Raw genomic sequence first — 16,749 nt, forward strand, 5'->3', positions numbered from 1 at the left:
TGACAGGGCAAATTCTCAGTTGAACTAAAGTGCGATTCACCCTCTAGATTTTCCAAAGGAAGAGTAGCACTGCTGTACATGACCTTACCCGTCTAAGGAAACATCTTGTCCAGATAAACCCCTTTGTCCAGCGAGCTGTGTTGGATTCATTCACAGCACATGGGCAACACACTGTATTTTTCCACATGCTGCACCTCTCGTTGCCTTTGTAAAAGGGAAACCCTCCCTGTTCAATGAATTATAGATTGCACATGGTCTCCTCACACGTCTTGTTGGGTGCAGAGACCTCTTGTGGACACAGACAGGTACTGCAGTCCCATATCTTAGACCTTTCTGTCAGAGTGTGAGGAGGGGAGGTGTAGATACTTAACTAACTGTTTACTACCGTACATGTTTTTTTCTCAGTGTTGTCATGTTGTCATTTGATTAACGTGTGTCCTGTCTGTCTTTCTGTCTTCCTGTGCTGCAGAATAACTACTTGGCATTTATGGCAGAGCTCTTCTCCTGGTTCGAAGTAGTGAAGCCCCCTTTTGTACAGCCACAAGTTCTAGAGACTGAAGGTAACTAATAGATCCCATAACATGCAGCATAAAACGCAACAGAAAAACAAAACAATGTAATAAAAACAATATTCATAATCTCTCTCTCTCTCTCTCTCTCTCTCTCTCTCTCTCTCTCTCTCTCTCTCTCTCTCTCTCTCTCTCTCTCTCTCTCTCTCTCTCTCTCTCTCCACAGAGCCGACCTCTGCCCTGAAGAAGCTGACTCCTGTGCCCATCTCCAATGCCACCAAGAGGAGCTTTATGGAGAGGCCGCCCAGCCCAGAGAGGCCCAGGTAACTAAAGTTCACCAAAAGAAACATGCATGCTCACATGTACTGTTACTACTGAGGACGATCATGACCCATTATGTATTTTCATATGGGGGGTGTACTCACTTGTTTAAGCAGAGATTGAGATATTAATGGCTTTATTTTGAATTATTATATGGCTTTATTTTGAATTGAGAACAAGAAATTGAAATAGTTATGTAAGATGTGCTCTGTGTCATTGTGTCAAAGTGACATTTCTTTTCTGTTGCCGCATAAAAAAGATATACCACTTACACATCCACAGAAATGTGAGGGGTGAACTCACTTTTTTGATATACTGTATTTTTTTTCTTTTTCTTCTTTATTTGGTTGGATTAAATAATTCTAATTCAATTTCAATTCTTGTTCCTCCTAGCCTGCCCCTCAGACCCCAGCCAAGGACATCGATGAACTCAGGTAGGTTTGCTTCAGAGTTTGCTTGTATCATAGCACCCTATACTTCTGCTGCTGCTTCTGTCATGGCTTCACCTTTCCCATACTGTATTTCACTGCTGTCAGCCGTTTAGATGCCCAAGGGTACATTTGACTGCAATTCTCTCTCTCTCTCTCTCTCTCTCTCTCTCTCTCTCTCTCTCTCTCTCTCTCTCTCTCTCTCTCTCTCTCTCTCTCTCTCTCTCTCTCCCTCCCTCCCTCCCCCAGGTGAGATTAAGAGGTCCACCTCCATGTCCTTTGTGGATGGTTGCCTGGGGACGTGGCCCAAAGAGAAGAGGTGAGTGCAGCACTGCAGCGAGGTCACAGCAGCCAGCGAACTCATTCATCCATACAGCAATGTCACACCAGCATTATGGTTCAGTCATTCGGCCATGCGTATGCTGCAGTAAGGCAGTGAGTGGTGTAAGACAGGAGGGATAGGAGATGCAGTCATGGGTGAGCGGTTAGGGCGTCAGACTTGCATCCCAGAGGTTGCCGGTTCGACTCCCGACCCGCCAGGTTGGTGGGGGGAGTAATCAACCAGTGCTCTCCCCCATCCTCCTCCATGACTGAGGTACCCTGAGCATGGTACCGTCCCACCACACTGCTGTCTGTTGGGCGACACTGAGGGCTGCCCCCTTGCATGGTTGAGGCATAAATGCAATTTCATTGTGTGCAGTGTGCAGTGTTCACTTGTGTGCTGTGGAGTGCTGTGTCACAATGACAATGGGAGTTGGAGTTTCCCAATGGGCTTTCACTTCACTTTGATGTTGAAAGTGGCAGAGGTGTAACGGATGCAAACTAGCAGTTTGACAGTCGAACGTCAGTAAACCTAAGCCTCATACAGATGGGATAGAGAGTGATCCATCGGCCTTGAACAGGGGTGGGTTGCATATGTCTGGAGGGGCACCTTTACGGGTCACCTTCAATATAGGCCTGTAAAGTGCAGCGGGAAATCCTGGTTTGTGTTCATGGTAGGGCCCTTGGAGGACTTAATAAAATTTGAAGTGGCCCTTCGAATGAAAAAGGTTCTGAGCGGCAGGCTCTGCGGGAAGACATTAGAGACAGGGATAGGTGATGATGGAACAGCTGGCAAGAATAAGATGACATATCTTATGCTGGCAAAAAAATGCCAATTTGTCCTCGACTCAGGCTGAGTATCCATAAAGAAATGGTAGAATATTAATGTGGAGATAGTGAGATGGATTATATCATGTCACTTCTCTCCAGACTCTAGAGGAGGAAGGCACACAGTGACTGGTCAGCGAGTTACATAGAGGCTTATCAGTAAAGGCCGTGATGCAACAGCGATTTCTGTCGAATCTATTGAGGTGGCTGGAGAAACGCACATTTATGAAAACGCTAGAACTAATACTCTATTCTTCTGTCCTTCAGGGCCGCCACTCAAGGCGTCTCCTTCGACATCCCCTTCGACAGTAACGAGGACGAGGAGCCCGGTGCGATGCCCTCGCTGTCCAGCAGGGGCATGACCAGGTCGGTGAGCAGCGAGGGACTGGGTGGCTTCAATGTGCACCAGATGCCGCGGGGCCTGAAGAGGAACCTCTCCTTCCAGCCCGTCAACGGCACCAGCGTGGGCATCGAGGAGGAGGGCTGCCCAGACAGCCTGGCCGGCCCGGAGCACGTCAGGAGACCCAGGCAGCCTCGGCCCCACCCCCATCCCCGCCTCAGCCTGCCGCCCTCCAACGGACTCTCACTGGACACCCACCACGGTAATTCAGTTCCTCCTTTTATTACAGACCCATGGGGATCCATATCACAATAAAAAAACAAGGGAAAAACAGTCAGACAGGCCTTACCTGGAAATTCATGTTTGAAAAACAACATCATCATTGTAAACTCTGTGAGGTAGTGTGATGTGGTAACATCCACAATGTGTATTTTCTTGCTGTATTCACCTTTGCTATTTGCAAATCCTTTACATGGGCTCTTTTCCTAGACATTCAATTTTCCAGTCTGAAAAGAGAGGCATACTTCTTGTTTTTCATGGGTTTCTAAACTCCACTTCCATAATAGAAAACACAATATGCAAGTTAAATAGTATTTTTCTGCTATTTTATATTTCATCCTTCTCCCATCACTTACAGCCCTCTTGTTTCTCATGGGCTTCCAACCTGAAAGTACATGTAAAAGCCACTGGCATGCTGTTCATTCACTATATTCCTGTTTTGTTCTGTTCGTCCTTCTCCAATCACTCCCAGGCCATGGTAATGGCATGGCCACCCCCAGCATCGAGGAGGCATTGGAGATCATCCACAGCCCCCCGGCCCACCGGCAGCGGCCGCCCCAGAACGGAGGCTCCAGCCCGGGCTTCTTCCTGCACCTCGGGGGCCCCCGCCTGGATCTCGACGCCAAGGCCGGAGGAGGAGGAGGAATGGCGTCCGAGGGTGACCTCGACATGGAACTGGATGACCTGGACTCTGTGTCAAGGTCGTCCAAGGGCGCGACGGACACCACGGAGGTGGACACAGGCATCCACGTGCGCACGGAGGACATCCAGGAGACGTTGGATGAGGACCAGGACTCCTCTCTTAGGGACTGCACCACCGCCAGCATCGACCTGGACATGGACCAGGAGTACGAGGGCCGGACCAGCGCCAGCCAAGGCTCCACCAGCCCCTGCCCCAGCAGGTACAGATTACATCACTACATTATTACATTACTACTACACTACACTACAGTATTAAACCAGTATTACACCAGCCAAGGCTCCACCAGCCCCTGCCCCAGCCGGTACAGATGACAATATTACATTACAGTTAGGGCTGGGTATCGCAGCCATGTTCCTGTATAGATTCGATTTCGATTCTTAGGGCTTTGAATCAATTAATCACGATTCAATTCGATTCGATTCGACTCATTCCGAATCGATTCAATCCGTTCCCTGGTGCAAGGATTTCCCCCAAAAGATTCTGTTGCCTATTTTTATATAAAAATGTCAAAGGGCTGTGGCTTGACAGTGTTAACAGATTGCTAATTTGTAATAAGTAGGCCTAATTGACTAATACCTACTGGGTATTTTCCATAGACCTAAATTAAACAAAAATAACAAAAAGAAAAAGAACCAAAAAATCGATTTGGTGCCCTGTGAATCGATTATGGGAATTTCGATTCGATCGATTATCGACTAACTTGATTATTTTACCCAGCCCTAATTACAGTACATTACATGACATTACTCTAGCACCAGCCAAGGGCTCCACAAACGTCTGCCCCATCAGATAGAGATTACATTATCTTACACTACTTTAGATATATTGCTGTATATTACACTACAGCATTACACCAGCCAGGGATACATTAGCCCCTATCCCAGCAGATGAGATAGACAATAGAATACATTGTAACAGTGTATTATTGCATGACAAAGTACAGTGTTTACCACAGACCTGGTAGTAATGTGTTGTGCCACAGGCAAAACGTCAGTGCAAGTGTTTTCTGTATACCCCCATTTATAGTGCTGGATTTTCATCCTGTGGTTCTGCACCACACAATGGTCTGTGCATGGGAAACACTGAAGTTTTGGGCGTGGGCTCTTCAATCGTATTGCTCTATTGTATTCCAGGTCACCTGGCAGCAGTGGCACCCCCTCATCATCCCTCACCGGTGCCGGCATGAAGATGACCAGCTTCGCCGAGCAGAAGTTCCGCAAGATCGTACCCGATGGTAAAGAGAACATCAGTGGCGGTGGCGGCAGTCTAACAGGCTCCCCAAAGAGCACCCCCTGTGGGTCTGGAGTGGAAAACAGCGGCAGTGGCGTCCAGCACTCGGTATCCTGGGCCCCTCTAACGCCGGAAGGTAGCCCCGCCTACTTACCACTGAGCCAACCGCCACGTGACCCGGCGCAGGCCATGGCTGCGGAGATGGTGCAGCTGCGCATGCGACTGGAGGAGAAGCGTCGCGCCATCGAGGCGCAGAAGAGGAAGGTGGAGGCGGCCTTCACGCGCCATCGCCAGAAGATGGGACGCAGCGCCTTCCTGGACGTGGTGCGACGCCGCGGAGACGAGACGCCGTCGCCCACCAAGGAGGAGGCACAGGAGAAGGTACGTGTGACACATCACCTCACATGTCACAGATTTATATCAATAGAATAGAATAGAGTAGGGTAGGGTAGAGTGCAATGGGATTTAAAGCCTCCCTTCAAGGTGCACACAGTGCAAACTATAAAGTATAAATCATGCACTAATAAAAGCTACAAAAAACTATACTGATGATTGTATGTGTTTGTGAAGATTTTCCTTCATCCAGCTTGTATTGTGGACAGAGCACCCTAACGACTGCACAGTATTACTGTAACTTCTGAACTGAAGCAGTGGACTGAATAAACTCATTCCTTCATTGATTTATTCCTTCAAGATGGCAGCTGCAACCACCGCCTCAGCCACCGGGGGCAGTACTGAGTCTCCACTGCAGCCCAGTAAGCCCCAACAGCAGCAGCAGCAGCCTCAGCCCGCGGCTCTGCGGTCTCCAGGCGGAGGGGACGAGGGGGTGGTGACGGAGGCCGACCTGCTGGAGTACACCCGCTCCATCGACAAGCTGAACTCCTCGCTGAACTTCCTGCAGACGGAGATGCAGCGTCTGGCGCAGCAGCAGGAAGTGATCATGCAGATGAGGGAGCAGCAGCAGCATCCCCACTGGGTCATCTCCCACTCCCCACAGAGGCTGGCACGCACCGCCTCTACCATCGCCACGCGATCCTCAGGTTAGTTATCACCACTTCTACCATTGCCACATGATCCTTAGGCTAGTTAGCACCGTCCGCATCTACCATCGCTACGCTATCCTCAGGTTAGTAAGCACCACCTCTACCATCGCTACGCGATCCTCAGGTTAGTTATCACCGCATCTACCACCGCCACGCAACCCTCAGGTTGGTTTAGTTCATAGAAATAATGTATTAGTTCTATGGGTTTAGTTTATGTATGTTTGCATGTGTGTGTCCTTGGTCATCTCCCACTCCCCACAGAGGTTGGCACGCACCGTGTCTACCACCATCACACGATCCTCACGGTAGGGACACATAGGAGGCGAAGCAAACAAAGTGAAGAGAGGCGAAATTCAACCGTTATCAGGTCGTCGCGGCGAATTAAATGGAATGGAACAGTTATGTTGCTGATTTGATTGTGCCGCGGCAGGCGAATTTGCTCCTCATTTGCATAACATTAAACTTTCTTTAATAATTTTGCTTCGCTTTGCTCCTGTTCGCTTGCTTTCGCTTGCCATCGTTTGCCTCCGCCTCTCTCATAGGAATGAATGGCAAAGTTCGCAAATTCGCTTGTATGTGTCCCTACCATCAGGCTAGTTAGCACCGCCTCTACCATCGCCACACGATCCTCAGGTTGGTTAGCACCAGATGCTAAATGTGTTTACAGTATGTGTGCATGTGTGTGTCTTGGGTCAGCTCCCACTCGCCACAGAAGCTGGCATGCACCTCTACCACAGCCACGAGATCCTCAGGTTGGTTGGTTTGGATTCGGCTGTCTTAATATGTGCTATATGAATATGAATATAGCGTAGTTCATATGGCGTCATAATATAGCTCTACACTCTACGGTACTCTACTCTTCTCAAGATCCCCTGCTCCAGTGGACTCTCTCTCTGCTCACCGCTGGCGCTCTCCCAGCGTGTTCAATAGATTACTGTCTTAAATGCGGGATTAATCATCACTGATCACCACTCCCCCACCACATTCAGTGGATTACTATCTTACGGCACATGTGTTCTTAGTATTGGTCACACAATTACGTATCTATACTCCTCCCCTCTAGTCAGGTTCCCTCTCCCCTCTGCTCACCCATCCCCCACCAGCCTGGGGACTTAAGAAAGAGTCTATGTCCTGCTTTACTATTATGTGTATGGGATTAATAGATTCTCAATGGTCATGCATGGGAATTAATAAGGTGTCTTTATGCTATACACTGCTCCTCAGGTTCCCCCTCCCCCGCCGACTCCCCGCGCTCCGCCCATCGCTCCCCCACCAGCCTGCGCCGCAAGTCGGCCTCCTTCCACTCCAAGACGACGCGCGCGCCGCGGCCCAGCGAGCTCAAGATCGCCCCCTTCAGCCGAGTGGTGACGGCGCCGCTGTCTGTGGACAGCATCCCGCGACTGAAGAGGTTCTCGCCCAGCCAACCAGAGCCCAGCTGCTTTGTTTACATGGCAGAGGGCCGTAGGAAGCAGAGAGCGGCAGCTAAGGTGAGAGGAGATGCGCACACGCACACACACACACGCACACACACACACACACATATACACACACACACACACACACACACACACACACACACACACACACACACACACACACACACACACACACACACATATACACACACACACACACATTAGGCAAGCTGATTTGTATACGTGGGTGGGGGGTATCCATTTTCATCTTTAAAGTCTTATCCTGTTTGTGCACTTTGACCACTTGAATGGTCCTTTTGGTATAATGAAGTTGACATTGACGACGACTTTTACTTTGAAGGCCGCCGAGAAGGACCAAGACTCCTTGACTTCCTCCTCCGCCGCCATGTCGGACTCGGAGCTCCTGTCCCCCGACGGCAGCGTGACCAGCAGCATCAGCGCCATGGAGCTGCTCACCGACCAATCAAACATCAGAGACGGAGAGAAGGACCAATCAGAAGCCATAGAGGAACAGGAAGTGACAGCAACAGTGGTGGGCAGGTCAAAGGTCAAGCCGGCGCGGGAGTCCTCGGTTTCGGAGGTGCTGAGCCAGAAGGTCACGGAGAAGGTCATCGTCACGCCAACGGAGGCTCCGCCCCCTGACTTCCTGTCCCAGGGGAAGGGGAACCTGATCGAGGTGCCGCTGTCGGTGCTGAAGCCTCTGGACGGCTCGGCTCTGGAGGAGAGCACAGCGGAGCAGAGCAGCACCACCGAGGGACTCACTGACGACCAGAAAACGAGCTGCGGGTTCTTCTTTAAGGTTGGTGTAAGGACATCCGCACATGGGTTCCAACAGCACTGCGGAGCACTTTCGCTTCCGACACAATTCCGACTCCCAAACCCAATTTCACACGGACATAGCATGGATAGTCAATGGGCGGCTCCGACAAAATCGAATTAATCTCTAATCGCTAGCCGTGGACATCGGCGCCAGTGTGCGGGGTTGTATTGAAAACAATGGAATCGAACTTTTGCAGAGCAGTGCTCTACACTTTGTCGGAGCCAGTGTGCGGAGTCCCTAATAGTATACAATACACTACATTACATTACACTATATTGCACTGCATAACATTACATTATAACACTATACTACATTACATTTCATTACATCACACCAAATTGCATTACATTACCCTATACGAGCGGTTCCCAAACTTTTTTCCCTGCGCACCCCCTTTTACATCTGAATGTGGTTCACGCACCCCCTAAGCTTACAGTATGTTGCACAGCCACACATTTTGGGCAATCCTCATTTCCGATAGACCCGTCTTTTTTCTGACATTTTTGCAATTGAACTTGTTGCATGACAAGTCTAGGAGTTATAAATTACACTTCAGATGGATCCTTCCAGCATACAATTCACCAAACAATTAAAATCGATGTAATGTTCACAAATTCTGTATAAAAACATACATATCAGCCATTGCTCTATTCAGCTCGCGCACCCCCTTGTGGCAGGCCGCGCACCCCACTTTGGGAAACCCTGCCCTATACTACACTACACTACAAATATGCAGTACTTAGCAGGCACTGAGATGTACTTCTCCAATGCTTAACATTTACTACAGTACATTACATTATACTATAACACATCGCACTGGCTGGCAACCAGATTGGGGGCAGCCGTGGCCTAACAGTTAAGGAGAAGGCCTGTAGATCAGAAGGTTGCAGGTTCAAATCCCACCCTTTCATTCCATACTGCACTCCATGGCTGAGGTGCCGTTGAGCAAGGCACCTAAGCCCATACTGATCCAGGGACTGTAACCAATACACTGTAAATAGCTGTGAGTCGCTTTGGATAAAGGCGTCAGATAAGTGTTATGTAATGTAATGTAGTTTGTTCCAAGGATGGAGTACGCTCGATTCAGCTTTTATTTACCCTAAATACCCCTGTTGCATACCTTTACAATCTCTCTTAACATGAACAACATCTAGCATTTATTATGAACAACTGCCTTTAAAAGGAGGTCAAAGTAAGCAGGATTGCAGATGTTCCTAGACTGGTGGTTTGTGTGTGTCTGCGCTTCTGTGTGCATGAGTATGTGCTGGTGTGTGTGTCTGTGTGTGTGTGTGTGTGTGTGTGTGTGTGTGTGTGTGTCTGTGTGTGTGTGTGTGTGTGTGTGTGTGTGTGTGTGTGTGTGTGTGTGTGTGTGTGTGTGTGTGTGTGTGTGAGTGAGAGAGAGAGAGAGAGAGAGAGAGAGAGAGAGAGAGAGAGTGTGGTGGTATGTTTTGATGGCATGATGTAGGTCATGAAAGTAGGGCATATCAATAATTCAGAAATATGCACGAGGTTGATAGTGCCGCAGCTCATAGTGATGGAGTGTTCATCTATAATGGAACGCCCTAAATGGTATCTTTAGTGTACTGAGGAGACAGAGCACTGTCGCTAACACTTTGGTGTCGTCGTTTCAACATCTTCACCTGTGTGAACTAAGGTCCGTTATTGTACAATGCAGGGAGTTTAGCGCAGGTGACAAGTGGGATCTGAACAGCATAATATACCACTGAGACACACAGTTCAGTTTAATAGACTTTTATTCCTCTTTTCCACTGCCTGTTTTCTGGAAGTCCTACAGCTCGACACAGCGCGACTCAGCCGCCACTTTTTGCTTTTCGAATAGGCACGACACACAGCTCAATCGCAAAGCAAAAAGTGGCGGCGAGTCACGCTGTGTCGAGCTGCAGGCATTAGAGTACATGTAGTTAATTGGCGGGTAAACAATATGTGAAATTGGCTTCTGTGTTACCAGATGCACGTGTGTGTGTGTGTGTGTGTGTGTGTGTGCGTGCGTGCGTGTGTGCGTGCATGATGCGTGATGCGTGCCTGAACGTGTGTCTGCGTATGTGTGTGCGGAAATATGTGAAATATGTGGCTTAATAACAATTGGCCAAATAAATAATCAATAAATAATCAAAATGTGTGTGTGTGTGGTCAGGACGACATGAAGGGGGAGTCGGACATGGCGTTGAAGCGCGCCGCCCTCCTGGAGAAGAGACAGAAGAGGGAGAGGGAACAGCAGCAGCGGAAACAACAGCTGGAGGCAGAACTGGAGCAAAAGAAGGAAGAGGCCAGGTACACAGACACATACACACACTTATACACACATATACACACGTATACACACTCATGCACAAACACACACACACACACACTTACATACACACCCACACACACACTTAGGTATACACACACGCACACACACACACACACAAAGCAGCAGTACAGTGAGAGCCACTTGTATTCTCCCCTGCCATGTGAATACCATGCGACTTCCGCAGGACATCCAAGGTGTCCCAAGGTGGAAATGATCAACTGGAGATTCCCCAGACCTTACATGGATCTTGTATAGTGCATTGAAGGAAACACGATACGAAATCGGTAACCCCCACTGTACCTGAGGTCATTTCTGTAACTCTGTGTGTGTGTGTCTCTCTCTCTCTCTCTCTCTCTCTCTCTCTCTCTCTCTCTCTCTCTCTCTCTCTCTCTCTCTCTCTCTCTCTCTCACACCCCCTCTCCCTCTCTCTCTCTCTCTCTCTCTCTCTCTCTCTCTCTCTCTCTCTCTCTCTCTCTCTCTCTTTCCTTCTCCCCCACCCCCTCTCTCTCTCTCTCTCTCTCACCCCCTCTCCCCTTCTCTCTCCCTCTCTCAGAGTGAAAGCGGAGGAGGAGCGTGTTAAGAAGGAGGAGGAGCGTGCTCGTCGTGAGTTCATAAAGCAGGAGTACCTGCGCAGGAAGCAGCTGAAGCTGATGGAGGACATGGACACCGTCATCAAGCCCCGCCCCGCCAGCGCCAAGCAGCGCCGGCCACGCCCCAAGTCCATACACCGCGACGTGCTGGACTCACCGCGCATGTCCGTCAGGGACGGGGCGGACTCCCCGCGCACACCAATCAGGGCCGCCGCAGGTAGACAAGGACCCCGCCTCCTTAAGAGGATCCCACCTCTGTCACCAGCGAGCCTGTCCTCCTCCTCCAGTCCTATCATTCTTTCCTGTTTCGCTTCTCTCAGCCTTTTAACTCTCCTGGCTTTACTTCTTCCTTTCTCTCCATCCTTTTCGCCTCTCTCTCTGTTTCATTCTCTCTGCAACAGCTCTCCCCTTCTGTTTTCCTCAGCCGTCTCTGTCTTGACCTCTTTCAAACTGTTTCTTTCTCTCTCTCTCTCTCTCTCTCTCTCTCTCTCTCTCTCTCTCTCTCTCTCTCTCTCTCTCTCTCTCTGTCTCTCTCTCTCTCCCTCCACACCGGCTAACGTTTGTTTCCACCTGCTAACCAGTGCTATTGCTGTGACTCCTCCTCTTCCTGCTGCTTCTCTATTCCTATTGGCTGCCCTCTCTAACCCTAATAGTAACCAGTGACTGCTCAGGTCTGCTGTTCTGACGCTGGTTCCTACCTCTCTCATCACTGACCATATTTATCCCTTCATGATTGGCCTCCTTCTCTAACAACAATAACAACATTGTCTTCCTTTTGCCTGCCCTTCTCATAAGAATAACCAACACCTTGTCATGTATGTCCAGTCACTGAGCATATCTCTCCTTTGGCTAAAGCATAATTCCGCTCTTATGCTACAACGTCAGTACAAAGTGATTTATCCTAGAGGTGGTTGTGAACCTAAGAAAAGAAAAGTCTCTTTGTTGAATAAATGCCAGAGTCCTTCAAATCTCTAGTAGATACGCTGTATGTCTATATCATCTGGGTTAACTAATACCTAATGTATCGCCTCACCATCTTATTGTAGTGAGACTCTATGCTTTGAACAAAGTGACTGATATGTTACCATTAGTTGGTGGGCAAATGATTGTTACTCAAATGAATAACATGAGTATGCCCTAGTAGCACAACAGAGAAGAGCAATACTGCTCTTATATTGGAGCAGGTGTACATGCAGGTGTAAACAAATGGCTGGGACAGGCTCGCATCCATGTATATAAATGTGTTTTTCGGTTTTTTTCTGTTTGCCTTCTTGCGCTGGCTTGGTGTCGGCACACAGGGTCACGCCGTCGTGTCTTTTCAGTGTCCAGCCTCTCTCTGGCATCGCTCAACCTGGGAGACGACAACATGGCCTCCGACAAACGCACTGGCAGGTGGGTAGCGCAACTCAGGACGTACTGTATGATGATGTCACTTCCTATAGGATTACTAAAGCAGCTCTTCTCACAAGCACATTGAGCTGGCTATGTGTGGAAAATGTGCTACTTAAATACATTAGCATTGCCTTTCCATGCTTTCTACTCTTCTCATATAACCAACTTTACTACTCTCCTCTCTACTCTTCTCTTCTCACATAACCAACTTTCCGATTTTAAATGCATCTTTAAACATTGATTTCATTGTGGTTTAAGAACACTACGATGGGTTCAAATAGCTTGTGTCGGTATTGACTGTCATGGTATCATTGCCTTTGAGTCAAATTCACCTGTCTGTGTCGAGTGGTAATACTATCTTCAACATACACATTCGTATATGCTCTGCTGTGTGTGTTTCCTGACCTTCTGCATATTACTCCTCTGTCTTGTCATGTGTCGAGTGTTTCATCTTTCCCGTCTCTCGTTTGTTCCCTCTTTCTGTGTCTTCCCCCTCTCTTCTCCTTCTCCTCATCCTGTGCTCTCTCTGTCCTCCTCTCTCTCTCTCTCTTCCTTGTCTGAAAAATAACAGAAGTTATAGTTTAGCATCTGGGAGTCTGTACTTCTTTTTGAGCTCTCCCAAAAAGCGAAAATCCAGGTTGGTCCCCGTATAGCAGGTTCATTTTGCCCCGACTTTCACAGATGCCCCATTAAAGACTTTTTGTTTAATTATTTCATTTCGACACAGACAAAACACTACCCAAGATTTGTTTTTAATAATACAAACATCCTATTATGGGAACACAATTTGATTGCTTTCCTTTTTTCACTATCGGATATTATTTATTTTCAAAATGGCAAAGTGTGCCATCCACCATGATGATTAATTAGCATGGCAAGCTACATGAAAGAAGCACATGGTCACGTCATATCACTCTGTGTTGCTACTCCGAGCACAAGCTTGTTCTTTTCCCGCCTTCGTTGTTCTTTTTCCCGCCTCCTGTCGCTGTTCTACACACGCCTGATGTTGCCACCTGGTTGGATTGCAAGGAGCTGGATAAATTCATCTGGGTCGCACATGTGTTTTTTGTGTTTTGTTGTGCATGTCTGCATCATTAAGCCTGAAGAGCAGAGTTGTGTAAAGTAGTAGTAGTAGAAGTAAAAGTATTCGTGAAGATGTAACAGTAATTCCACAACAACACTTGTTGTACAAGTATGATATTATATAGTTGACATGTAATACAATACCACTAGTGTTGTAATTACATCTCTAAGAGTACTTCTACTTCTACTTTATACAACTCTGCTGAAGAGACTATTTCAAGACTGTTAGGATCACCAGCCTGCACGACACTATTGTTAACTGCATTTGTATTTCTGATGCAGTGTTGAGGGAAAAAAACGGGCTGCACTTTGATTGGAGTCAAAAGGGCTTTACTTGTGAGTAAGTGGATGTCATTTTTGGAGCTTGAAGATTCACACCTTTCACCATAAGCGAAAACATAGAATTCCGGTTGCTCACAACATATGCCTTTTGACGACAATGACCATGAACAAGAGTCTCCAATGTGGATGTTTGATGTCAAATGATGTTCTATGTTTAACGGTTGTTGTTCTCCCGGTGTGTGGTTGGTCCAGGCCCGAGTCCGCGGACGGCTGTCTGTCTCCCACGCGCTCCTGCAGCCGCAACGGGGAGAAGGACTGGGAGAACGCCTCCACCACCTCCTCCGTTACGTCCAACACAGAGTACACTGGTGAGTACGCACACACACACACACACACACACACACACACACACACACACACACACACACACACACACACACACACACACACACACACACACACACATTTGGCATTTTAGGGAGCCACCGCTGAGTATGTAAATCATCCAGGACACACACACACACACACACACACACACACACACACACACACACACACACACGCACACACACACACACACATACACACTCATTGATGCATTGCAATATACTCTCTTGTCTCTCTCCTATAGGTCCAAAGCTGTATAAGGACCTAAGTGCCAAGTCCAACAAGCACATCATCCAGAACGCTCTGGCCCACTGCTGCCTGGCCGGCAAGGTCAACGAGTCGCAGAAGAATAAGATCATTGAGGTGAGATATAACGCTACATATATAACTCTATAACTCCACAGCTACATACAGTATATTACACCTTGACATGAAATATATTACATATCAATTGCATATCAATGTCAATGATGTCCTGCAGGATCCTGGCAATTGAGATAGTAGAACGGCTCATAGATACTCTCTATAACTCCACAGCTAAGTTACATAAGATATATTGCACCATAACATATTACACATATATTACATATTAAGTCAACGACGCACAGGAAAAACGACTAGATACTCAACGGAAGACTGTAACTTGTCTGTTGACTGTAACTTGACAGCTACACTAAATATTTGTTAATTGGTTGAATTACGAAATATTCAGGAAAACTTCATATTGGAAGCTCTGTTGATAAATAAAAAACTTGAGTGGGAGTTGTCACCTGCCTCTAGTTGTCAAGCTCACTAAAACGAACTTGCTCATCTTGTTTTTTTGTTTATTCTTTTTTTGTTCACTTGCTAACAGGAAATGGAGAAATCGGAGGCCAACAACTTCCTGATCCTGTTCCGTGACTCCGGTTGCCAGTTCCGCTCGGTCTACACGTACTGCCCCGAGACGCAGGAGGGCACCAAGCTGACGGGCATCGGGCCCAAGACCATCGGCCCCAAGATGATCGAGCTGCTCTACAAGTACAACTCCGACAGGAAGCAGTTCAGCCAGATTCCCGCCAAAACCATGTCAGCCAGCGTGGACGCCATCACCATCCACGGCCACCTGTGGCAGACCAAGAAGCCCGGCACGCCCAAGAAGGCAGTGCCCTCGCAAGCAGCCAAGTCATAACACACACACACACACACACGCCCAAGAAGGCAGTGCCCACGCAAGCAGCCAAGTCATAACACACACACACAAACACACACACACACGCCCAAGAAGGCAGTGCCCGCCGCACAAGCAGCAAAAGTCATTACACACACAAACACACACAAAGAGGAAAGCAGTGCCCGCCCAAGCCAAGTCATAGTATACATAGTACACGCACACACACACGCCCAAGAAGGCGTCCTACTCCTAGTACACAAACTTTCTCTAATATGCGTCCTAGTACTGTCTCCCCCTCTCCTTCCAACTCTCCCTCTCACTCACTTCCTGTCGTTTCTTCTTTATCTCTTCTTTTTCTTTTTTGAATGTGTTGTCGTACATTTTGCACTTCACTGTAGATACCACATACGGCTCACACAGGCACTTGGCGTATTCTCTTCTCTCTCTCCCTCTCTCTCTCTCTCTCTCTCTCTCTCTCTCTCTCTCTCTCTCTCTCTCTCTCTCTCTCTCTCTCTCTCTCTCTCTCTCTCGCTCTCTCTCGCTGTCTCTCTTTCTCTCACTCACTCTCGCTCTCTCTATACTGATCGCATCTGAGCTTTCTTTTCTACTCCTGCAAAGTTCCAGCAAAAACTCAAAACTCAATTCCAACATGCACACCGGGAATGTGAAGACACCTTCGATGTAATGGAATCACTAACGTGTTTAGAACAAGATTGTTTGACTTTTAAGTTGTTTTTTTTATTACAGCACGTGTGTGAATTGTATGTATATATGTGTATTCTTTGATATGTGCCAAAAACAGACGTGAAAAAAAAACAATGACAGAACGTTGAACACCAAGTTGTTTTCATTTGTTTATTTTTGGGGGGATATGTTTTGGACACTGAAGCACTGAATGTGACCTGTGTGAAGTATTCTCCACATATCTGTAATCATGTGTGGCCTTATGTTGGGTTTGGTTCCGTTTGTTCTTTATTTTTGTTGAATGTTTTAGTTTTATTTTTTTAATTATGTGTGAAATGATTGTAAAGATTCATTGAGTGGATGTTGAAATGCTGTTAAGGCCACGCCAGTGTTGTGTTTTTTTAAAAACGGACCACATGTAGGACTCAAAATCCACTCACAGAGCTGGCATTGTCTGTGTTACGGGGCATGGCACTGCGATGTGCCCAAGCGGTGATCGCTGATATTTAATGTATATTTTAATGAAGCTTTTGATTTATGCCGTGTTGGCACGTGTTCACAGCAGGTATGTGACTGGATGAACTGCAGTTAAACTCATATGTGCGTGTG

The 16,749-nt window shown here is 47.6% G+C and overlaps 1 protein-coding gene across 1 annotated transcript in view; it reads left to right on the forward strand.

Moving 5' to 3' along the window:
• Positions 1-15,914, forward strand: part of camsap2a (calmodulin regulated spectrin-associated protein family, member 2a) — a 79,658-nt gene extending 63,744 nt beyond the window's left edge. The window contains exons 7-22 of the mRNA XM_063200843.1: positions 470-560; positions 736-832; positions 1,224-1,264; positions 1,508-1,577; positions 2,675-3,009; positions 3,499-3,928; positions 4,863-5,340; positions 5,654-5,999; positions 7,227-7,489; positions 7,779-8,237; positions 10,414-10,550; positions 11,126-11,379; positions 12,461-12,554; positions 14,172-14,287; positions 14,551-14,669; positions 15,160-15,914. Of these exons, the coding sequence (XP_063056913.1) occupies positions 470-560; positions 736-832; positions 1,224-1,264; positions 1,508-1,577; positions 2,675-3,009; positions 3,499-3,928; positions 4,863-5,340; positions 5,654-5,999; positions 7,227-7,489; positions 7,779-8,237; positions 10,414-10,550; positions 11,126-11,379; positions 12,461-12,554; positions 14,172-14,287; positions 14,551-14,669; positions 15,160-15,474 (3,645 nt within the window). The 3' untranslated portion in view covers positions 15,475-15,914. The remainder of the gene's footprint in view (positions 1-469; positions 561-735; positions 833-1,223; positions 1,265-1,507; positions 1,578-2,674; positions 3,010-3,498; positions 3,929-4,862; positions 5,341-5,653; positions 6,000-7,226; positions 7,490-7,778; positions 8,238-10,413; positions 10,551-11,125; positions 11,380-12,460; positions 12,555-14,171; positions 14,288-14,550; positions 14,670-15,159) is intronic.
• The last annotated feature ends 835 nt before the right edge of the window (positions 15,915-16,749 follow it).

This window comes from Engraulis encrasicolus, chromosome 6 (assembly GCF_034702125.1).
Source record: "Engraulis encrasicolus isolate BLACKSEA-1 chromosome 6, IST_EnEncr_1.0, whole genome shotgun sequence".
Lineage (NCBI taxonomy): Eukaryota > Metazoa > Chordata > Actinopteri > Clupeiformes > Engraulidae > Engraulis > Engraulis encrasicolus.